The sequence below is a fragment of the Eschrichtius robustus genome, chromosome 12 (genome assembly GCF_028021215.1).
Source record: "Eschrichtius robustus isolate mEscRob2 chromosome 12, mEscRob2.pri, whole genome shotgun sequence".
In the NCBI taxonomy this organism is placed as follows: domain Eukaryota; kingdom Metazoa; phylum Chordata; class Mammalia; order Artiodactyla; family Eschrichtiidae; genus Eschrichtius; species Eschrichtius robustus.
This window is the reverse complement of record NC_090835.1, coordinates 41,304,398-41,328,674: the sequence shown is the minus strand read 5'-3', so window position 1 is coordinate 41,328,674 and position 24,277 is coordinate 41,304,398. Positions and strand designations below refer to the sequence as shown.

At 51.8% G+C, this 24,277-nt stretch overlaps 2 protein-coding genes across 4 annotated transcripts in view; one reads left to right on the top strand and one right to left on the bottom strand.

The window, feature by feature from the left end:
* Window positions 1-13,162, bottom strand: part of CCDC12 (coiled-coil domain containing 12) — a 50,837-nt gene extending 37,675 nt beyond the window's left edge. For all 3 annotated transcript variants that reach the window (XM_068557884.1, XM_068557885.1, XM_068557882.1), the window contains exon 1: window positions 13,048-13,162. In XM_068557884.1, coding sequence (XP_068413985.1) covers window positions 13,048-13,158 — 111 coding nt within the window. In that variant the 5' untranslated portion in view covers window positions 13,159-13,162. The remainder of the gene's footprint in view (window positions 1-13,047) is intronic.
* A 298-nt stretch (window positions 13,163-13,460) lies between these two features.
* NBEAL2 (neurobeachin like 2) overlaps window positions 13,461-24,277 on the top strand; it is a 32,524-nt gene continuing 21,707 nt past the window's right edge. Inside the window, exons 1-2 of the mRNA XM_068557981.1 lie at window positions 13,461-13,582; window positions 15,409-15,688. Of these exons, the coding sequence (XP_068414082.1) occupies window positions 15,638-15,688 (51 nt within the window). The 5' untranslated portion in view covers window positions 13,461-13,582; window positions 15,409-15,637. The remainder of the gene's footprint in view (window positions 13,583-15,408; window positions 15,689-24,277) is intronic.

Here is a 24,277-nt window from a genome sequence, read left to right as displayed (position 1 = left end):
TTGAATAACTGTGTCAGTGCAGTGGAGGAGCAAGAAAGAGGGATCTTGTCTTCTGGCTTCCTGTCCAGGGTCCCTTCTGCTACATGAGGCTGCCTCAGCCACCGCAGGTGAGCTAAACCGTAAAGGAGCCAGAACAGCTGTGCATCTACCTCGGGAAGCCCTACCCTCCCGGGGAAACTTAGAAAGAGGTTCACCCATTGCCCAGCTCAGTAGCGTCTCCGCACGATAGCAGAGCAAGCTGAGGGAAGGTCTCGTTCTCTTCCCTGCAGCCCATGGCAAAGCCCCTCCCTGCACAGCTCCAAGGGGGAGGCTGCACCAGTTCCACCCCATCGGGACGGCTCCACGGGAATCAGCCATGAGGTGGTGGGCTCCTCTGTGCCCATCTCCAGGGGGGCGGTCCTGTGTGACGTTGTACAGCCCCTGACCCTCTCTGGGTCTCCACTGTCACATCTGTAAAGTAAAGGGGTCCTCACTGGGGGTAGAACAAGAGTACAGCAGAAAGAATAAACGCACGTACACACTTCTCATTTCTCAACACCTTTCTGCACCCACCACCTCACTTCATCTTCATTCTGGGGGGCTGGGGTTACCGTGGCCCTCTTCCGGCTGAAGAAGTGTAAGCTCAGGAACACGAGGAGATTTACCCATCGGTCTCAGAGTTAGCAGAGTAGCAGGCAAGGTGGCAAATGCAATCTGCCTAGGCAACCCTGGTGCAGGGAACCTCAGAGAAGCCACCAGCCTGACTCAGAGGCAGCACTCAGTTCAAATGGGAGCAGCCCTCGGGGCCTGCCCACCCACAGGGATGGGTAAGGGCAAAAGAGAAGGAAGCAGGAAGGCCGCCTGCTCCACAACACTGGGCCAGCCCAGAGAGCCAAGCCACAGGGGCACTGCCTCAGCCTGGACTACCTCTCCTGAGAGACCAGTGAGTCTTACAGCTGGGGTCCAGTGAGGCCTTGCTACAGTGGAAAGGAGGCCCAATTCACAGTGAGGCTGTGGTTGCCATGCTGCACCCCTATCCAGCCGGCCTGGACCCCACTGGCACCCTCCCCTCCCACACACACTTCCCTGAAACAGCTGGACCAAGCTCGCCTGCCACCTTGTCCTGCCCAAAGCCATCCCAGTCCTCACCTGGCTTCCCTCAGCCCCACTGCCCCCTCCCTCTAAGTTTCCTCCGCCAACTCCTCCGAAACGCCCGCAGGGCGAGCCTCAGGGCACTGATGGTGCCCCCAGTTCTCCCCCTTTGCTGTCTAAGCTCTGAACCCAGGGGTCCTCATCTAGCCCCACAGCTTCAAATCCTACTACACAAGCACCTCTCAACAGTCCAGATGCCCGCCTGCCAGTCTCTCTCCACTTAGATGTCTAATAGTCGTCTCAGGCCTAAAGTGACCTAAACTGGACTCCTGATTTCCCCTTCAAGACCACTGTCCCCTGGACTTATCTCAGGAACAGGTCCCGCCATCCACTCAGCTCACTCACCCCACAGCCCATCTGTCAGGACGTCCCGGAATCCTGTCGGAGGGCCACTGCCTCACACCTGGGCTAATGCAGCAGCCTCCTACCGCCACACACTGTCAGGGCAGGGTACTGGTGCTCAGGCCTCCAGTGGCTCCCCATCACCCTCAGAGGGAGGTCCAGCCCCTGCGGCCCCAGCCTCCCATGGCCTCTCTACTCTCATGCCCACCCTACGCCCCCAACCTTTGACCCTACTCCTGCCACACAGGGATTCTTTCTGCCCCTGAAACAAGCCAAGCGCCACCTAGCTCGGAAGGCTCTTCCCTACATCTTGGCATCCCATCCCTCCCACCCCCACCCCCGCTCCCACCCCCACCCCTCACTCCTACCCCCTCTATCTCAAATCTCCCACTCAGAGAGATCTTCCCAACCGAAGGCGGCTGTGCAGCGCGCGCGCACACCCCCCCCCCCAACCCCCATCCTAGCCCTCACAAGTTCCTGACGTTATCGTCCCTGTTTACGTGTACTTTACTAACCACCCACTCCTCCCATGGAAGCCCCTGGAGGCAGGGAGGCAGTCTTATTCACAGGCTAGATCCCCAGGGCCTGGCACACAGCTGGTGCTCAATAATACTTGTTTGGTGGCTGGCTGCAGAGTTCCTGCAGTCAGAAAGGGCAGCTAATGCTCCAGGGAAAGGAGATGTTCTACTTCCTTTTGTCAAGGGAGAATGTCAGGGGAGTGATCAGAGATTTCCAGAAAAATGCTGTATCAGAATCATCTGGGGAACTTTAAAAATGCTTTGATTCTAAGATCCTGACACGAGGTTTGGGATGGGGCCAGAGAAGAGATTGCAAATTGTCTCCCCAGGTGATCCTGATGCACTGGTAGCTCTGAGGACCTCTGACTGAACCAACATCTTTATTTTACAAATGAACAAGTCACGGCCCTCCAAGGTGATGACTTAATCCAAAGTTTCAACACTGGTTCATCAACAGGTATCTGTGTTGGGAGCCCAAACCTCCCACCCACAAGGTTCTCTCTCTCACTGGCTCTAAGACCTTAGGGTCTGAGCAGAGGTGGGGAAGAGAAGGTCAGTCCTTAAGATGAATGGGAACTGCACACCTCGTCAAGGTTGCAGCTCTGCAAATCCACTTTGTTAATCTAACATTTTGCACTAAAAATGAATTCCACCTTCAAGGAATTAGGGCTAGGCTGAGTAAAGCCAGGGTACCAGGAGGATGTCCTCTTTGCTTCCATCGGAAACAGAGGGGGCTCCACCCACTGTCACTCAGCAGAGAGGGCTGGAGGACCACTTGACTTCCCTGCTTCCAAGAGGGCAGAGGATGAAGGACAGACACCCATGTTTATAAAAGGCCCATGGGCAAGATCTTGAGCTGGACACTTCTTGGACCTTTTTCTCTGTGCTCCTAGCTACTGAAGAGGTCAGAAGCCATGTCTAGGATAGGGAGGCTCAGAGTTTTGAAGATCTGCTTCTATCCCAAAGATGTGATGAATGGAGCTGAGATTTGAACCACATGACCTGGCTCCAAAGCAGATGCTCTCCGCTAAGCCAGGCAGCTCCCACCAGGCAGCCTGATGGCAATTTCTGTGTGTGATGGGAAGGAGACCCCTTCCTGGGGGCCGCTTGTTCCCAAGCACCTTGGGTTGAGGAGTGGAGAGGGATACAGGGCCAGGGCCTAAGGGACCATCCAGGATTGGCAACACGGCAAAGCACTGGCACAAGAGGTCCCTTCAGCCTCAGGTTTCTTTGTCTATTAAATAGGGAGAAACCAACACCTACCTCAAAGGGCTGCTTTGGGGACTGAACAAGTCACAAGATCCTGTCACAAACGGCCGTGTAAATGTTGTGACTGCCAACCTGCAAAAGGCTCTCAACCCAAGAGGCAGTCACCTCCTCAAGTGACTTAGCAATCAGGCTGTTGGGCATGGGGTGTGGCCACACGGGGTGGGGACAGAGACAACTTCCTGAGAGGTGATCAGGACGTGCACAAGTCAGACTCCCCCCAGCTCACTGGGCTCTCCTCCGCCGCCCCCCTCACTGCCCTACTCTGCCCCCCCCCCCACTTGCTAGCCCTTCCCTCCAGCTCCCTCTTCTGCCCCCATCCGGCCAGGACCTTCCCCGGCACACCAAAGTCAGAAAGTTTCAACGTGCTCCCCTTTGCCTTGGCACTGCTCCCACTCTCCATATGCACATTCCTTGAGTGTGAAGATCACAACTGTACTGCTGAATGGTCAGCATTTAACTGCACTGGGTGCACACACAGAAGGTCAGGGATACGCATGTGCTGGAGACACCAGCCACGCAGACTGACAACTTCAAAGCCCTCTGCCCCAACTCTAGGCCCCCCAAGACCTGGCTCTGTGGTGCAATGTATAGCACATTGGACTTTAGGCCCCCCAGGCTGATCTGATGGTCCCCTGGGTTTCCACCTGCCCTCTCCCTCTTAGCTCTCAATAAATGGGAGTTAGGTAGAGACATGGTCTCTTACGAGACGGACCAGAGGAAGCAAGTCCTCCAGAGATGCACTATCCTATAAGACAGCCATAAGTCAAGTGTAGCTGTTCAAATGTACGCTACTTAAAATGGAATAAAATTAATGTCCTGTTAGCCACATTTCAAGGGCTCAAGAGCCACATGTGGCTTGTGGCTATGGTACTGGACAGCACAGATTACATGTAGAACACTGAACAGTGCTGCTCTGGTCTCTAGAGCCAGGTGAAAAACAGGAACTGCTGTTGAACCTGAAAGCTGACAGCCAGACCTTGGCCCTGAGATCACATCCAACCCCTGAGGGGCTGGCCAGGCTGACAACCAGTCTCCCTGTCTCAGGGCAGAAAGAGACAGCCTAATACAGGCCAAATGTCGGTAGAGCCAACAGCCAAGGGGCAAGTGTTTGCGCCAAGTGAATCACCTTCAGAAGCCACCATTTGGCTGCTGAGGAAGAGGTGAGAAAAGAAAGTGGCCTCACAGTGCTCTGCTGGATGGCATGGTAGAGAGATGCCACAGAACTTCACCTACAGCCTTGAACTATTCACCTACTCACCCAGCTTGGAACTTCTGGATGAGCATCAAGAAATGACGTTCAAATACTGCAATACAGAAATATGTGCCCGGGCAAGCTGGCCGCCCTTGCAGCTGCAAGCCCTGGCTCCTGCAGAACTTGGCCACCAAAGCACCCAGCAGCACTTTCAGACCTCATCCCTGTCCCAATCCCTGCCAAATGCTTGCTGTCAAACCCTCTGGAGCATCCCCCACTCTCCCTTCTGTGCCCCTGGATGTTCCCATCTCTGAACTGCTCCCGTGGAACATTCCTCTCCAGCTACTTTAATACTCCCTTCCCAGTCCCATCCACCACAACTCAGCCCATGTTCCACTCTGCCCTCCCATGAAGCCTCCCCGGACCCAGCTTGGCTTTCCCAGGAAATGAACCCCAGGAGCACAGTCGAACATCGTATGTGGTCTTTCCACCTGTCAACCTGGGTTGGCTGACCTACAGGATGCTGCTACAAGCAGGGTTGTCCCTGCATAAAAGCCCCCTCTAGCAGGGGGTCTTGCTTGGGCTGGAATCCAGGAGAGTCACTTATGTTCCATAACCTTGGGCACCTGAACCTCTTCTTGTCTTGCCCCCTCTCAAATCAATTGCATCAGGTGGGCTAGCAAGGAAGCACTTTGTAAAACTGCTAAGCTGCACAACCATGATGGAGCTTTACTGCTGAATAATACACAGAAACTTCATGACTATAATTTTGAGTCCATCTGTCACAATCTCAGGACTGATTCCTCCACACTACACTAAATTATAAGTTTATAGTCTTGTGGTGGTTGGGGGGGAAGGAAGATAACACCATGAGGAAAATCAACCTCATGCCCGAAACCCTAACGCCTCCAGCAAAACCATGTGCACAGAAGGTATCAATGAAGGACCTGCACAGGGTCTAGGGGGCCAGCAGGGAGCCACCCCATGGGGCAGACAGGCACTCTCCATCAACAGGGGCGGCTGAGGCAGCGCTCGACCCTGGAGTCTGTCCCACAGAGGCCTCGTCCTAACATCAGAAGACTGAACTAAAAGTGGGGCACCACTTCCTCCCTGAGGGAGGAGACCACTTGCTTCCTATCTGCCGGCAGTAGGCAGGCCGTACTTCCTCCCCACTCCCAGGTCCCACAAGAAATGACTGTGGACTGAAAAACTAACTCAGACTTTAGACCCTTGACTGTCTTTTTCCCAGGCATCTACCCCAAAAGTAACGTCACTCAAGAACTGTGGAGATTACATATGATGCTAAAAACACAGGTAACAAAAGGTAAGAAAAGATAATTTGGACTTTATCAAGATTTTAAAAACTTTCGTGCATCAAAAGACACTACCAAGAGAGTGAAAAGACAACCCACAGAATGGGAGAAAATATTTGCAAATCCCATACCTGATAATGGTTTACTATCCAGCGTATATAAAAAAATCAACAACTCAACAACAGAAAGACAAGCCACCCAATTAAAAAATGGGCAAAGGACATGAGTAGATATTTCACCAGAGAACATATACAAATGGCAAATAAGCACATAAAAAGATGCTCAACAGCAATAATCATTAGAGAAATGCACATCAAAACCACAATAGTGGACTTCCCTGGTGGCGCAGTGGTTAAGAATCTGCCTGCCAATGTAGGGGACATGGGTTCGATCCCTGGTCCGGGAAGATCCCACATGCTATGGAGCAACTAAGCCCGTGCGCCACAACTACTGAGCCCGCATGCCACAACTACTGAGACTGTGTGCCACAACTACTGAAGCCCGCATGCCTAGAGCCCGTGCTCCGCAACAAGAAAAGCTACCACAATGAGAAGCCCGTGCACCGCAATGAAGAGTAGACCCCGCTCACCGCAACTAGAGAAAGCCCACACACAGCAACGAAGACCCAAAGCAGCCAAAAAATAAATAAATAAATAAAATTAAAAAAAAAAAACAAAAAACATGACAGTGAGATACGAATAGTGAGATACCACTTCACGCCTACTAGGAGAGCTATAATTATATTTTTTAAAGGAAAATCACAAGTGTTGGCAAGTATGTAGAGAAATTGGAACCCTCATGCATTGCGGGTAGTAGTGGAAAATGGTACAGCTGCTCTGGCAAATGGTTTGGCAGTTTCTCAAAAAGTTAAACACAGAATTATAAGCAATTCCACTCCTTAGGTATATACCCAAAAGAACTGAAAACACGGACTCAAACAAATACTTATACACCAAAAAGTACACCAATACACCAATGACAGCATTAGTCACAACTGCCAAAAGGTGTGCATCAACAGATGACTGGATAAACAAAATGTGGTATGTACATATAATGGAATATTATTCAGCCTTAAAAAGGAATGAAACCCTGTTACATACTAGAATGGATGAATCTTGAAAACTTTTGCTAAGTGAAATAAGCCAAACACAAAACAACAAATACTGCAAGATTCCATTTATATGAGGTATTTACATCAGGCAAATTCAGAGAGACAGAAAGTAGGTTAGAGGCTACAAGGGGCCAGGGTAAGAGAGGAATAGGGAGTTATTGCTTAATGAGTGCAGAGTTTCTGTTTAGAGTGATGAAAACATTTTAGAAATAGTGGTGACGGTTGCACAACACTGTGAATATACTTAATGCCAATGAAAAATGGTTAAATGGCAAATTTTATGTCATACAGATTTTACCACAATAAAAAAAATACCAAAAAAAAAAAGAACCGCGGCAAATAAGGCTACACCCATCCTTGTCAGTGGGAAGAAGGGCCAGAATCAGGACTAATTGGGATCTTAATCAGTAGGGATTAAGGCATGTACATATACGGGCAGCTTGGACTTAGGGCCTATACTCTTTTTTTTTTCCTTACTTTATTTTAAAATTTATTTATTTATTTATTTATTTTTGGCCAAACCATGCGTCATACAGAATCTTAGTTCCCCAGCCAGGCATCAAACCTGTGCCCCCTGCAGTGGAAGCGTGGATTCTTAACCACTGGACTGCTAGGGAAGTCCTGGGTCTATACTCTTTTTCCACTATTGTTTTTTGGGGATGTAATTCATAAAACCTCAAGGAATCAGAAATTATATAGGAAAGCTTCTCAACTTGCCCCCACCCTGCCTCTGAGGAACCAGTCCAAGTCAGTGCATAAAGAGAGCCACCACCTGTTCTCATCGTCCCTCCTAACCCCAGCACTCACCTGGGATACCTCCTCCTTATGTGACAAATAAAACCGCCACCCATTTATTGGCCTTAGTGCTACCACCTATAAATTAGCCCTCCTTCTTCCTTCTTCTCAAGGCTGTCATCAAGACCAGATAAGATAAGCCAGGCAGGCGGTATCATTAGCCATGTTAAATCTGAAAACACTGTTGCCTTTAATAAAGAAATTAAACTGCTAGAGCTACAGAGTAAAATAGGAGCACCTTGTACTCCCCATCTCTCTTTCCTTCTTTCCTCTTCTTCATAACACCATCTCCATCTAACACTAGATACATTTTGCTTGACCATCTGTGCCCCCAGCTAAATGAAAGCTGCTTGGGGCACAGACTTCCGTGTGCTTTGTTCACTGTGGTACCTCCAGTGCCTGAATGACTGGTGCACAGTAGGTGCTCAGTACACCTCTGTTGAAGGAATGGATTACTAGCTCTAATAACCCATTTTGAAACAAACCAAACAACATTTCATCACCTACTGCTAATGCACCATTGACACCACTGCATGGAAACCGAAGAGTCAACTAAAAATTCTAACTTCACTTTCTAAGCAGGAAAAGGACTGTACGAGTGGAAAAATCAGGGGCTCCTAGATACGCATGCCAAGAAAGGAAAAAGCTTCCAATGGAATCAAAATTGTGGCTTCACAGTAACTCTTGTTTCTTAAAATGAATGCAAGGAAACTCCAAAGGCCAGTGAGCTCTCAATTCCAAGAGGAAAGTCATGTGATTTCCAAATGCACATTTTTCAGAAATGAGTTCACAGCCATGAGCTTTCTGAAGTCAGAACTGTGAAGATTAAACCAATTAAAGTAGTAATCAGTATGCCAACAAACTGGATAACCTAGATGAAATGGACAAATTCCTAGAAACACACGATGTAACTAAACTGACTCATGAAGAAATAAAAAATTTGAATAGACCTATAATTAAAAAGACGACTGAATAAGTAACCAAAAACCTCCCAGCAAAGAAAAGCCCAGGGCCAGATGGCTTTAGTGGTGAATTCCACCAAACACTTAAAGAGTTAACACCAAACCTTCTAAAACTCTTCGAAAAAAATGAAGAGAAAGAAATACTTCCTAAATCATTCTATAAGATCAGCACTACCCTGATAGCAAAGCCAAACTACAGATCAATATCCCTTATGAATACTGTTGCAAAAATCTTTAACAAAATACTAGCAAACTGAATTTAGCAGCATATTAAAAGGTTTACACACCATGGCTAAGTGGAATTTACTCGTGAAATGCAAGGATGGTTCAACTTACAAAATTAATCAACATAATACAATAATAAAATGTAGGAAAAAAACCACACGATCATCTCAATTGATTAAGAAAAAGCATTTGATGAAATCCAATTCCCCTTCATGATAAAAACACTCAACACTAGAAATAGAAGGAAACTTCCTCAACATGATAAAGACCATATATGAAAAACCCATAGTGAACATCACACTCAACGGTGAAAGACTGAATACTCTTTCCCTAAGGCCAGGAACAAAACAAGATGCCTGCTTTCAACACTTCTATTCAATATGGTACTGAAAGTTCCAGCCAGAGCAATTAGGCAAGAAAATAAATAAAAGTCATCCAAATTGAAAGAGAAGTAAAATTATCTCTGTTCAATAATGACATGATCTTATATGCAGAAAACCCTAAAGAGTCCACCAAAAAAACAAAACAAAAACAAAAAACAAAACAAAAAAACACAAAAACAAAACCAAAAAAACCCTGTTAGGATAAATAATAAGTTCAGCAAAGTTCCAGGATACAAAATCAATGAACAAAAATCAGCAGTATTTCTATATGCTGGCAATCAACAATCTGAAAAGGAAATTAAGAAAACAATCCCATTTACAACAACACTAAAAAGAATGAAATACTTTGGAATACATTTACAAAGGAGGCTAAAGACTTGTACAATGTAAATTAAAGAGTATTGTTGGGCTTCCCTGGTGGCGCAGTGGTTGAGAATCTGCCTGCCAATGCAGGGGACACGGGTTCGAGCCCTGGTCTGGGAAGATCCCACGTGCTGCGGAGCAGCTGGGCCCGTGAGCCACAATTACTGAGCTTGCGCGTCTGGAGCCGGTGCTCTGCAACATGAGAGGCCGCGATAGTGAGAGGCCCGTGCACCGCGATGAAGAGTGGCCCCCGCTTGCCGCAACTAGAGAAAGCCCTCGCACAGCAACGAAGACCCAACACAGCCATAAATAAATAAATAAAACAAATACTTAAAAAAAAATAGTATTGTTGAGAGAAATTAAAGACTTAAATAAACATAAAGACATCCCATGCTCATGAATTGGAAGACTTAATATTGTTAGGATCACAATACTACCCAAAATGATCTACAGATTCAGTGCAATCCCTATCAAAATCTCAATGGTGTTTTTTGCACAAATAGAAAAATCTATCCTCAAATTCATATGGAATCTCAAGGAATCCCAAACAGCCAAAACAATCTTGAAAGAGAACTAAGTTGGAGGACTCACTCTTCCTGATTTCAAAACTTACTACAAAGCTACAGTAATCAAAACAATGTGATACTGGCAAAAGGACAGACATACAGAGCAATGGGACAGAATAGAGAGACTAGAAACAAACCCTTGCATATATGGTTAAATGATTTTCAACAGGGGTACAAAGAACATTCAATAGAGAAAGGACAGTCTTTTCAACAGATGGTACCGGGAAAGCTGGATCTTCACATGCAAAAGAATGTACCGGATCCTTATGTTATACCATATGCAAACACTAACTTAGAACGGATCAAAGACCTAAATGTAGGAGCTAAAACTATAAAACTCTTAGAAGAAAACACAGGCGAAAGCTTCATGATCTTGGATTTGATGATGCTTTATTAGGTATGATACCAAAAGCAGGATCAACAATAGAAAAAGATAAACTGAACTTCATTAAAATTTAGAACTTTGTGCATCAAAGGACATTATCAGCAAAGTAAAAAGACAACCCTGGGAATGGGAGAAAATATTGGCAAATCACCCATCTGATAAGGGGATAATATCCAGAATACATTAAAACTCCTACAATTCAACAACCACCAAAACCCAATTTAAAAATGGGCGAAGGATCGAATAGACATTTCTCCAAAGAAGATACACAAATGGCCATAGGCACATGAGAAGATGCTCAATATCACTACTCATCAAGGAACTGCAAATCAAAACTACAACCACAATTAGGATGTGTATAACCAACAAAACATAAAAAAAAAAGTGTTGGCAAGGGTGTGGAGAAACTGGAACCCTTGTGCATTGCTGGTGGGAATGTAAAATGATGTGGCAGCTACAGAAAACATGGCGGTTCCTCAAAAAGTTAAACACAAAATTACTGTATGATCCCAAAATTCCACTTCTGGATATATACACAAAAGAACTGAAAACAGGGACTCAAACAGATATTTGTATACCCACTACTTACAATAGCCAAAAGCTAGAAGCAACCCAAATGCCCACTAACAGATAAATGGATAAACAAAATGTGGTATATACAAACAATGGAATATTATTCAGCCTTAAAAAGGAATGAAATTCTGACACATGCTGCAACATGGCTGAACCCTGACAACATTATGCTGAATGAATAAGCCAGTCACAGAGAGACAAGTAGTATATGATTCTCTTATATGAGAAACCTAGAGTAGTCAAATTCAACGAGACAGAAAGAATGGTGGTTGCCAGGAACTGGGGAGAGAGGGGAAAGGGGAGTTACTGTTTAATGGGTACAGAGTTTCCATTTGGGATGATAAAAAGTTCTGGAAATAGTGGTATAATTATATAACATTGTGAATATCCTTAATGTCACTGATTTGTACACTTAAAATGGTAAATTTTATGTTATGTATATTCTACAATTTTTTTAAAAGTAAAGGAAAAAAAATAGGTCCATATTTTCAGCGCATTGAGAGAATCCCTCTTAAAAGGCCAGTTTTCCTGATAGCCTGGGGCATCCTTCCCATTGTAAGGGGGCCTGAGGATGCCATTTTGTCCTTTGTATTTTGCCCTCAAACCCAATTCCATAATCTGGACCCTAAATCCAAGGAAACAGCTCGGGTTGACTAGCTACTGTTTGAAAGGCTGAGGTCTTGAGCATCCCTAGGCCAGGCAGTTTGCAGGGATAACTGTCTGACAGAGCCGACAAATTGCCAACAAAAACAGAAGCCAATCCCGCTGTCTTTCACTTTCTATTACTTCCCCTTACACTTTCTCGCAGAACACCAGACAGCCATGCAGAAAGGAAACGGGCCAAACCAACCTGCCTGATTTTTTTTAGTTGGAAAATGGAGTCCCTGTTTCCCCCCGTTCCTTGCAGGTCTAGATATTTAATATCCTTTGTATTTTGTACAGTTGAGGACAAAGTTTTTGCCCACCCCAAAACAGCAGAAAGAACAACATCCATCCTCTGTACTCTATATACTCTCTACGGCTCTTGAATACAGATAATCTAGCAGATTATCCTGTTAGATCTCAAAATAACCCAGTGAGAATGAATGTTTAGGGGTTGTTATCCTCCGCTGGAGACATGAAGAAACCAGAGCTCATGCGATGAAGCAGTTAGTCCCAAATCCTACAACCCCAAGTGACAGGACCAGGATTCCCACAGAGGTAGTGAACTTCAGAGTTCTCCTTCCTCTCGATTACTTCGGAAAGAACAACGAAGTAGAAATGGAATCAGCCCATTTTGGTGTCAAAAAAGACCAAGGAAAAATGCTTCCAAGTTTGGCAACTAATAGGACTAGGAGGCCATCCCCAAAGAAGAGCCTGGTAAAGAACTAAGCGCCCGCCTCTTTCCCTTAGGTCTACCCTAACCCAGACATGGAACTTTCCTTCTGGTTTTTTGTACTCAACGATCCAGCCGGGCGCCCAGAGCAGTCCCATACTGCCCTGCCCAAGGCGCTCTGGCACACAGGGGAGAGTCTGCCAGACTCGCGGAATTTCACCACGATGGGAGGCCGGCTGGTCACGGGAAAACGGAAGATTCAGCGTGCTCAGACACGAACAAATCACGCCTAAACCAACGAGCATATGAAACTAAAACTGGCCCTGTAAATCCACACGGGAAACACCGGACAGGAGCCAAAGGGCCTGCGGCGCGTCGACCACTGCCCTACCATACCAACGCACGCGCGACAGCACTAGCAGAAGCATAGTACCGCTCCTGCAGACCCAGACTTGGGCTGGCGCCGACGCCGTGCGCATGCTCCAGCAGCGCGCATGCGCGTCCCCGGCAGTTGCCTTTTCCCAGTAGTCACCTGCCCTCTCGCCCCGATCCCGTATCCAAACGCTGGGTACCTCAGCCACGGCCCTCACTCTGCATTCCTCACCTTGCGCCCGGTTTTCTCCCGTAGGGCCTTCAGCCGTTCCTTTCGCCGCAGCGCCTCTTCCTCTAACCGGCCCACACCGGCCGCAGCAGCCGCCATCTTGCCCTCAGACATCCCCCCGCCCCCACTCTTCTCTTGTCCCGCAGCGCGCAGGCCCAAGGTGTTAGACGAACCCCTCACGGCCAATCCAGGGACGAGAATGGGAGAGCAGGAAGTCCTGAAAGCCAACCAATGCTGAGTTGCTACAGGAGGACCCGCCCTCTTCCTCCCCCACAAAACGTCTAGCTCGTCGGGGGTCGGCAAAGAAGGCTCTAAGGCTCGATCCGTCCAATGCCAATCAGGGAAAAAGCGGCAAGAGGAACCAGACCTGAGTGAAGGAGGATAGAGCGCGTCAATCGCTCTGGTTTTACCTAAGCGCCAACCATGCTGGCCACTTGGAATGCGCTGCGCCATCTTTGTCCACTTGTCCTGATTCTTAAAGACTCGAATGCCTTCAAGAAGCTTTCCCTCACTCTCTACTCCGACCCCAGCCTAAGAGGTCTGCCTCTCCTTTCTTCTTAAGCTATCAGTGGCTTCCTGGATGCACTTGTTCATGGGCCTCTGGGCCCTTCTCTGTCCACTCTCAGCTCAGACAAAACCTAAGCAGAGCAGGGCTTGGCTGAATGGCCATTTTCCTCTGGGTTCATGGATGATCCCCTCCCACCTCCAACCCCCCGCCCCCCCACCCCTCGGGGTGGCAAAGTACCCAGGGTCAGACTACCTAACCTGGAGAAGAGCAAACCCCAACTTGGGCCCAGTGGGCCCTAAGGGACCACCCTGAGCTTAGTTCCTGAGAACTAAGCTGAGAGTTGGTTTGGCCTCCGCCAATAGGTGCACTGCTTCCCAGCAGGAGCTGCCAGGGTATCCCTTCCCAAGTTAATTAGCATGCCCTGACAACTGAGAGACCACTTTGGCTGAAGTCAGTATCTTCTGACAGCCTATCCAGGTCCCCAGAGCCACACCTCCTCCCACCTGGGGAGAGTGACTTGCCTCTCAGCAAAGCTGTTCCCTGCTTGCAGCCTCCCTTCCCACGCTGACAGCAGGTGGACATCCACTCCTTGCTTCCCAGTTCCCTTCAGAGACCCCCAGTGCCACAGACCCCTGTCCACATGGCCCCCACAAACGACCCTCATGACCTCTGTAACTTGGGCCTTTTGGTGCCTTCTGCCCTGCATCAGGTGGGGTGCCCTGCTGGGGCCTGGTATGCAGGTAGTACCCAATATGCATGTAATAAGTGTTCAGGAAATGTCAGAAGTAGGATGGATGGGGCAGAAGAAAAGGCCAGAGTGGAGGAGATGCCCAAGAAGCCAGGAGGACAGAACAGGATGGGTATGAGGACAGAGTCTGTCTCTTCTTGGCCACCCAAGGTCTAGGGGGCGCCAGGCTGGTCAATTCCTCCAATTGATGGTAACTCTCTGGGTCCCACAAACTTTCCCCTCAGCCCCAACAAAGGGCCTCACCCCTGCCCAACATCATGGGCCCTCCTCACCTCCCAGGGCGGGTAGGGGGAGGTGGGGGAAGAGGCCCAGGGTTGATGGTGGCAGTGGTTCTGGAAAGTCAGGCCTCTGTCCCTGTCCATACTGCCCAGGTGGTCCTCATTTGGCCCATTTGGGCCCCAGTTTCTCTGCCTGTTAAACAGAAGCATGAGGTACCCTTTAGCCTTTAACCTCTTGAAGTTAAAGAAAAAAAATGTGAATCAAGTGCTGAGCCCTGGAGTGGAGGGTGCCTCCATTTGGAGTATCTAGGAAGGCTTCCTGGAGGAGGGGATCCAGGCGAGGCGAGGAGTACCTAAATCTTCCAGGGAGCTGCCCAACAGATGGAGGGAACTGCTCCCCCAGAGTTATTTCAGGCTTGTCTTGCTGTTTTCCCCCTCCCGCCCCCGCCCCGCCCCGCCCTCCTGCCACACTATCCTGCTCCACTAACAACAGGATTAAAAAAGTGACACTTCGGTCTCCCCATAAGCGTTTATACCAACGCCTGGCACGTGGTAAACTCTACAAGTGGTCGTCACGGTTGTTGTCCTCGTTAGATATTGAAGGACCCTGCCCATCTGCACGCAACCCGCAGCCCCTTCCCCCAATCCCGCGAGCCTGTCCCTTCCACGAATGGTGGCCATTCCAGCCAGGTGGGCTGCGTCCCGGTTAGATCTAGACGTAGGGCGAATCTGGAATCCCTGACCCCGACCCTAGTCCGGGCGGCTCAGATTGGCCTTTCCGGAGGGAGCGGATTGCGGGGGGCGGGGCTGCTGGGCGCCCTCCGGTGCCGCCCTGACCTCAGGCTCCTCCTTCTGTCGGGCTCCCCGCCCTTTGCACGGTCCCGGGATAGGCGGGGCGGCGGTGGCGGCTACAGAAGCGCAGGAAGCCGGGCGGCGGCCGACCGGGAGGAGGAGGAGCGCCACGGCGGCCAGTACTACTTCCCTCAGTAGTACCGCGCCGCTCCGCCCTGGAGTGACGCCCTCCGCCCATGGGCCTGGCCGAGGGCAACCGGCGGGCGGCGCGGAGGAGGCGGCGGCGGCGGCAGGTGGCGTGCAGCAGGGTCGGAGCCTGGTCGGGCCATGGCCGCCTCGGAGCGGCTCTACGAGTTGTGGCTACTCTACTACGCGCAGGTGAGCCCGCCCTGCCCCGCGCTCGCCGTGCCCACAGCTCCGCGCGCCCAGCGTCTGCTGCACCTGCGCCCGGCGCCACCTGGGCCGTGTATACGCACGCGCCGGGCGTGCTCGGGCTCCGCACGCACGTGTGCGCCCCCGGCCGGCTGGTGCCTCTGGCACTTATACCTGGGGGTCGGCCCTCGCGGGCGCGCACCTCACAGGAGCCTCTTGGGTGGGGACAGTGCAGCCTCGGTTGTCCCTGAGGAGAGGGGCCTGGACCAAGACAGGGCACTTACCCCTTTTACAGATGGGGATACTGAGGCCCGGGAAAAAAAAAAAGGCTGGCCGGGTCGGAAGGGGCGAGAGGCTTACTTTGCATCTAGGCTTGCCCTTCCTGTGGGCGCAGCCCAGTTGGGTGGTCATGGCCGACGGGTCTGAGTGGGCTGGGGGGCTTCAGGCATGCAAGGGAGGCGTCTCTACTTCGGTCTGACTTGAGTCAACTCCTCAGATACCCTGCGGCGAACTGCCGGTGGTGAGCTCCTCCTTGACCCCAGGTGGCCCCACCCCAACCCCCGGGGGGCAGGGTGTGGATTACGGGGGAGGGGGGTGTCCAGCCCAAAGAAAAGATTCGCCTTGGATGCTGGGGATGAAAATGGGGAATGCGGGTGAGATGGGAGGGATGTTTGAAAGGGATGGAGGGAGGCCATTTTCTCCTGAGCTCCCCGTCCTTCCTCAGAGACTACCTCAAGTGGCCTCAGAAGATGAAGGGAGCAACTCTGACCCAGGTGTACCCCAAACTGTGTCTCGCACATACAGGCCCCCACTCTCCTTCTGTATTCACAGCAAGGAGAGAACCCAGGGTAACGACCCCCCTCCCCTTCACCCAGCACCAGCCTTCCTCCCTGCACCTGCCTGGCATCATACTCCTGGCTCAGGTGTGCCTTGGGCACAATGCACTATTGTGTGCCCCTGATCTCGTCACTAGGGGGAAGTTCATGCTCAAATCAGCCGGCCCTCTGAAGAGGCTAGCCAACTGTCTCCCAGGACTGCAGGCCAGGACTTGGGCCCCAAGGATCAGGAGTCCAGGCCATAAGGGCCATAGCTTCTTGAGCCCACTTCGGTGGTGCGAAGTCCAGGCACCCGGCAAGAGGCAGTGCATGGAGTAGAGTCTGTCTTTGGTGTGACCCAGGGCATGCTCTTTACACCCCTGAGCCTCTGCTTCCATATCTGTAAATTTGGCACAGTCCTGGCCTCGGGTGGCCTGGACTGTGCAGAGGGATAGCCAGTATGGCTGGTCCAGGCGAGAGAAGTGTCCTGCTTCCCTGCCCCATTGGATCCCCTCACCCCAGCTTCTCTGTCTCCATCTCCAAAGGTTGGTCCTTGTGAAGGAGCAAAAGATTTGGGAGGAAACCTGCCCCTGGCCCTCATGCTTCTGATTGCCCCCATGGTCATGGGCAGGTTCTTGGTTTTCAGTTTCTTCAGCTGTGACCAGGCAAAGGGGGGCTTGAACAAGGTGATGAGTCTGAGGGATGTTAATCAAGCTTCTGATTGTCTCCGTGGTCGTGGGCAGGTTCTTGGTCTTCAGTTTCTTCACCTGTGATCAGGCGACGGGGGGCTTGAACGAGGTGACGAGTCAGAGGGTTGTTAATGGTGGGTCTTCAGGCTGGGTGGCATGCTGCTGGGGAAGGGTGTCTTGGCAGTTTCCCAGGATTGTACCTCCGACGTGTTTACCTCCTGCTGCCCCTTCTAGCTGAGCTCTGCAAGTGGTCAGTCCCTCACAGGTGTTTAACATTCATCTGTGCTGAGTCCCTTCTCCCCCTCCAGCTCCTCACCTCACAGGCCAGGTGTGGGGCACAGGCTAGCTGGTTGTAGCCTTAGAAGCCTGGGCAGGCAGGGTACGGCCCGGGGCCAGGCAAACAAATCCAGGATATGAGTGTGAACCCAGGAGGCGGGAGGGGCCAGGTTTCCTGGGGAGAGGAAGCTCCAGCCAGCCTCCCAGCACTGCCTTCCTGCCGGCTTGGTCCTGCCTCTGCTCCCGGAACGTGGTCTCCACCCTCTGTACTGAGCTCCCAGGGAGTGGTGGCTGTGCTACTTTGAGCCCTGCCAGGGACCTATTGTGTGTGTGCTTGGGGGAGAGGGGAAGATAAGGTAAAGGGGTCGAACTGAGAGAGGGTATTAAGAGACCCCTGAAATGGCCAGCTACCCAGCTAGTAAGCTCCCCCAATACTTTCGCCCCTCCCTTCAACAGTGAGAGCTGACATCAGCTGGCAAACCTGTTTCCCCAGTTGTGGGTCTAGGCCCGCCCTGGGAGCACCCCTGTTTCTGCCCTTCCTTTCCCCTCACAGACCCCAGGTTCAGGCCTGCTCACCCCCTACCTCTTGCGGCCACGAGTGGGCGAGGGGGCTGTGGGTGGCTACTGAAGGAGGAAGGAGGGCCAGAGTGCACCCTGGACATCACTCAGTCTGAGCCCCTCAGAGCCTTAGTGGGGAAACCAAGGCAGGGTCGTACCAAGGTCGTCGGACAGGTTTGGGGCGGAGTCTGGCAGAGCTCTGGCCCAGCCTCCATCCTGTGTTCCTTTACCCAGGAAAGGTCTAGTCCATTGGGCGGGAAGACTCAGGTGGGCCTGCACCATGGGACGGCACAAGCTGTTTCCTCTGCCTGGAACCTTCTCCCTCCTGTCTGAGGAGGCCTTCCCCGCCTGTTCCCGCAGCCCAAGCTGGACCTCAGCCCAGGCGTGTCCCCACTTGAACCCTCATTGTGCTTGCTACTCTGCGGTTTCCCCATGCCTCACATTTAGTAGGTGCTCCTTGGGTATTAGCTGGATGTCTGGGTGACTGATCAGGGATGTCTTACCAGAGGAGTGCGTTTGGGCCTGGAGGGCTGAGCGCACAGGAACAGGAGGAGCAAGCACACGGCAGTGGGAACTATGAGAGGCAAGTTCGTTGGATGGGTGGGGGCACATCCAGAGGACTCAACCCAGCAGGGCTTCCCCAGTGAGGGCTTAGGAGGTGGGGGAGAGGATAAGGGGACTGGGGCAGCACCCAGTAGGCTAGCAGTTGGGTGGCCTGTAAAGGTTATGCAAACTATGCAGATGAGTGGCCCTCTTTCAGGCCGGAGCAGTAGTGTTGCTCAGTAGCCCTCCAGTGAAAGGGAGCATTGGGGAGCATGAAAGCTGAGGGGTACTTAGGGTCCCCAAAGTCAGGACAGGACAAACATTCAGGGTACAGATGGGGAGCCTAGGCTGAACTCTCTGCTTATGCCATTGAGGACTCAGGGTTCCAGGAAGGTCGGGTCAGAGCCTGAGCTGACCTTGCTCTGCCCGCCCCTCCCTGGTACCTCACCCCTGACTGATGAGCTCTACTGCCTCATGGAAACCTAGTCAGGCCCTCTGCTCCCTCTGAGACCTTAGCTGGGTCATATTTCTTCCTGTGCCTCAGTTTACCATCTTGAAATGGGAAAAAAGGACCTCCTTGGTGCTTGACCCCCCCCCCCCAACCCTCTTCCATACCTTAAAGGGGCAACCAGGGTTTCCTCCTACCTGCCTTTATTACTGAGGCAACTGAAGACGGAGGGACTGAGGTGATGGGGAGAGTAACACAGAGTCCAGGGTTGGGGGAGGGGCTGGTAAGCCCTGGAGTTTTTATGGCAACTGGGGAGCTGATGTGGAAGTGTGGGGTCACCGTGGAAACAGGTCAGTTACTATGGGGACCCTGAAAGGAAATTCCTGTTTTCCAAAGTGATAGGACAAGGGGAAGGTTAAAACCTGAGGGATGTTATGGAGACCAGAAGGTCCATGCCTTTCAAGACCCCCTCCCCAGGTAAGGGGGAGAGACTGGCCCAGCCACCTAGGCACTTGGACCACTAGCCTCAGTTGTCCTTGCCTCTGGCAAAGTCCCCATCTTCCTGCTTCGTTCCTTGGCCCGAGGCCCTCCAAGTCTGACCTCCAGTCGTCCTGGTGTAGCCAAAAGCTACCTTCAGCTTGACGTTGCCATCCCCCTCCTAATGCTGAGTGGGGAGACCCCCACACATGAAGGAGGTCATCCTGGTCAGGCCCCACCCCACCCTATCCCATTTCTGCTTGCCTGTTCCAGGAGATGGGGTGCTCACTACCACCTAGGCAGCTCTGACTGGGAAGAGTCACCACTGTGGAGCTTCAGTCTTTTCTCCCTACCCTACTTCTAGCGCTAACCTGGGGTCCATGAAGATCCTCCCATTCCACCTGCCTGGGACAGCCAGCTGGGGAGTGGCCCATGGGACCTTGGCTCTGCCAGTGAACCAAGGTCTGCCACTCATCTGTCACTCATGGAGGTGGGTGGGGAGAAGATGAGTGTTGCCCTGGAATGCCAAGGGCTTGGGAAGGCAGAGCCCCTGAATATGGGAGTGGAGCTCCCATTCACCTTACCACATGCTGGTGGGTGTGGTTGGAGAGCCTTTACCTGTTAAGCAAAGAGATGGTTTTAAAGAGGCAGCTGAAACAGAGAGATTAATCGTTTGTTTTGTTTTTTTCGTTTTTATTTTATATCAGAATATAGTTGATTTACAATTTGTGTTAGTTTCAGTTGTACAGCAGTGATTTAGTTATACATATATCTATTCTTTTTCAGATTCTTTTCTCATATAGATTATTACAGAGTATTGAGTAGAGTTCCCTGTGCTATACAGTAGGTCCTTGTTGATTATCTATTTTATATATAGTAGCGTGTATATGTTAATCCCAATATCCTAATTTATCCCTCCCCCCCACCTTTCCCCTTTGGTAACCATAAGTTTGTTTTCTAAATCTGTGAGTCTGTTTCTGTTTTGTAAATAAGTTCATTTGTATCATTTTTAGATTCCACATATAAGTGATAACATATGATATTTGTTGTTCTCTGACTTAGTATGATCATCTCTAGGTCCATCGATGTTGCCGCAAATGGCATTATTTCATTCTTTTTATGGCTGAGTAATATTCCACTGTGTATATGTACTACATCTTTATGCATTCATCTGTTGATGGACATTTAGGTTGCTTCCATGTCTTGGCTATTGTAAATAGTGCTGTTCATGATACATGAACATTGGGGTGCATGTATCTTTTCAAAGTATGGTTTTCTCCGGATATATGTCCAGGAGTGGGATTGCTGGACCACATGGTAGCTCTATTTTTAGTTTTTTAAGGAACCTCCATACTGTTCTCCATAGTGGGCGTACCAATTTACATTCCCACCGACAACGTACGACGGTTCCCTTTTGAGAGATTAATATTTAGTAAGCTACCAAGTGTAAGAATCAGGTCTGGACTCCAGAACCCTTGCCCTCAACCACATTCAATTTGGCACCCCCGGCCTCTGAAGTACCAGACAGGGCTGCCTCTTGGGGAAGGTGCTGGCTCTGATGGGGATACATTTAAGCAGAGGAAACACGGAGAGCAAAGCACATGCAGACTTGTGGCGGTGGGGACAGTGAGTAATATCCAGTGGGGCGGCCAGTGAATATGGCATGTGAGGCTGGAGATGAGGTGGGCACTACCCGTGGGGGGGCTTCGGATGTCGGGGGGAGGCTGTGGATGTGCCCTGGGCCTGTGGCAGGGTGGCTGACCGGCTGCTCAGACAGTAGTGGTGACTGACGGGTACTGGGGGCGCTGGGTACTGTTTAAGGAACTTTGGGGATGGGGGATTCGGAGCAAGATCTGGTCCCTGAGACACAGGGCAAGCCAGGCCTGATTACAGGCTCGGGGTAAGGCACGCAGGTCTCAGGCAGCACGGTGTCGGGAGCTCAGTGGTCCCTGTCCCTCTGAAAGACAGCCCCACCCACCCATCCACGCTTCAGCCGCCTGCCCTCAGCCCTCCCGGGTTACCTCAGAGTTCTGAGGAAGTGGCAGTTCCATGCTCACCCAGGACCTAACCAACCCGTGGGAGCTCCCCTCCTCCAGCACTGAGTGTCCTCAGGGCTGGTTGGGCATAGACTGGGGTCCCTACAGGGGTGACTCTGAGATCCCCATACCCACAGCTTTCTCCCCTGCTGCAAGGCCCTGGGAGGAGTGTGACTGCTCCTGACCTGCCTTCATGGGAGGGGCAGGGTTGGGACCCTGGCCTGTCGGGTTGGGGTGGGGACTGGGCTGGCCCACCCATGTTCCTGTTCAGAGCTGGAAAGGGAAGGAGGAGCCAGCGAGGCAGAGCTCTGAGAGGAGCGTGGGGATCCTGAGCAGCCCAGCCACCTCTCGCCGGCTCTGGAGCCTTCGGCATGCAGCACTGCCTCCATGCTCGAGGTCCCTGCTCTGCCCTGCCTCCCAGCCCCGGTGCCTGCAGGGACTCCCTCACGCCCCAGCACTGCAGCCTCAAGCCATGGGGCCCAGGTCAGAGCCAGGCCGAGGCTTCCCGGGGAGAAGAGGTGAGACCCCCAGAGTCAAGACCGGCAGTTACCCCTACCCCTGCCTACTACTGTGCTTTAGAGACCCCTCCTGCCCCTCCAGAACCCACAAAGGCTGCTGCCTTGATTGCCTCAGACCTGAACCCAGCCCAGCCTGGACCTGCTGGAAGTTTGCAGGACTGGACAGGCTGAGGGTGTGGTTCTAGGGACAGAAAAGCAGGGGTGTGCAGAGTTTGAGGGGCCCGTCAGGTCTGGGAGGGCCGATCCAGGTGATGGCCATGAGGAGGGTGGGAGTTTCCTGCTTAAGTACCAAAAGCCCAAGTCACAGATGGCAGTGGGGCATGGGGAGATCAGAGGCCTGCACAGGAGAATGTGAATCACAGATGTGGAAGGGCAGAGAGGCTGGAGAAGCAGTCCCTGGTTGGACTAGGGGCCCAGAATGCCTGGCTTAGCAATTAAGCCTTTTATCTTTGGGTCAGGGAGGGAGGACATGGTCAAATGTGGGCTTACAGGTGCTCAGCAGAGCTGCAGTGGGCAAGAAGGACTCAGGTTTTGGGTGGGAGAGACTGTGGCTTGACTGGGGGTGGTTTGGGGCTAGAAGAAGGGAGGATGGTGTTGGGACAATTTTGAAGGTAAGGAGGGATGTGTGGGGTCATTGAGGCAGGGTCGTGGGTCATGTGGTCAGCTTGGGCTGACTGGCTCTAGCCACCATGAGTGATCCTGGCCTAGAACAAAGGTTCAGCTGCAACTTGCTAGTGGATGAGGCATCCCCTCTGGGGCCCCCCGTTTTCCCATTTGCAGTGGGAAGAGTTCAAAAGAAATGGTCTAAGAGCCCTGGCCTGCTCTGGTGTTTTCAGGGTTGGGCATGTTGGTGTCCTTGCTGGTTTGTGGAGAGGAGAGGTATAGACAGAGGTAGGTGAGCAGGGAGGCTGCCAGCGGCAGAGGGTGGAGAGGTCGCCAAAGGTAACTGACAGGCAAAACGTCACAGTGGTGTGGGCCTGCACCTTGGTGGCCCCAGCCCCTCTCTGAATTGCCTGGGCCTTGGCCCTGTGACAAAATGTACAAGGAAGGTGTCCAACCACAGGGTGGAGGGCTGCTCTGTCTAGGTTTTTTGGGGGCCTGGCCCAGTCTGCTGGGGTCAGGCCCCTTCCCTGGGGCCCATTCAGCCCTGGCCCTGTGGTCTGGGGCCCACAGGTGGCAAAAAATTAGCCGTCCATGCAAAGGTAGTTCTGGAGGTCCTTGATCTGAGGTCCGTGGCACCTGGGGAGCAGTCTCAGGGTGTTGTCTGTGATGTGTCCCTTGCCCCTACATGTTCAGTATAGTACCTGTCCTTCCCCCCTGCCCCTGGGAAAGAAAATTGCCTTCTGGGCCCTGCTGGTTAGGGTGGGTGCTCCAGATAGGGCTGGTGTGGAAGGAGAGAAGGAGGAGGGATGGAAGGAGGAGCTCAGGTCCAGGCCACCACCCACTCCATGCCTTGGGAGGGGCTTAGAGGTTAGAACAGATTAGGGCTAGTCCAGGGCTTACCTGTGTCCCTGGAGCAAAGAGACCAGCAGGGCCAGATGGGGAGCCTGGACGCGGGAGGAGGGTGGGGCAGAGGTATGGATGAGTCCTTCAACATCATTGCCTGGGCCTGAGGCCTTAGACCCAGGTCAGGGAGCTGTGGGTGCCTTGAATGAAGGGCACTATAGTAGCAGGGACCACAACCTGTCCCTGGATAGGCTTGCCCTGACTCCTATCCCGGAGTTCTCCTGGACGTCTTGCCTGTAGAACTAGTTTCTGTCCACAAGCTCCACCCAGGGCAATGTGACCCCCACCCCTCTGTGCTGCAGGCCCCACCCCCGGTGCTAGGCTGGGTCCTTCACAGCTTCTCTTGCTGGGCCCTGGGTGCCCCAGGCCCTCCCACATCCCTGCGGTCTGCCGGGAGGAAGCGGCCCCCTTCCCCCACCGTGACTTTGCGCTTCCTGCCCCGGGGGCCAGGGTGGGAGGGGACGTTTCCCGTTCACACCAAAGTTTCCCTGGCTAGTGGCGCCCAAACTTGGGCTCAGCCGCAGTCCCTCTTACCCATGGAACCAGCTCTGGGGCCTGGGGTCCAGGTAACCAGCCAGGGTGTGGGCGGAGGTTCCCAGGGTGAGGCAGGGCATTTTGCCTGTACATGTGGGGGATGTGTGTGTGCGTGGGTCTGCTTGGTTGATGGTGCACATGCAGCCTGGGATATACAGTCAAGGAAGGTTTCCTGGGGGTGGTGGCTGCTGAGTT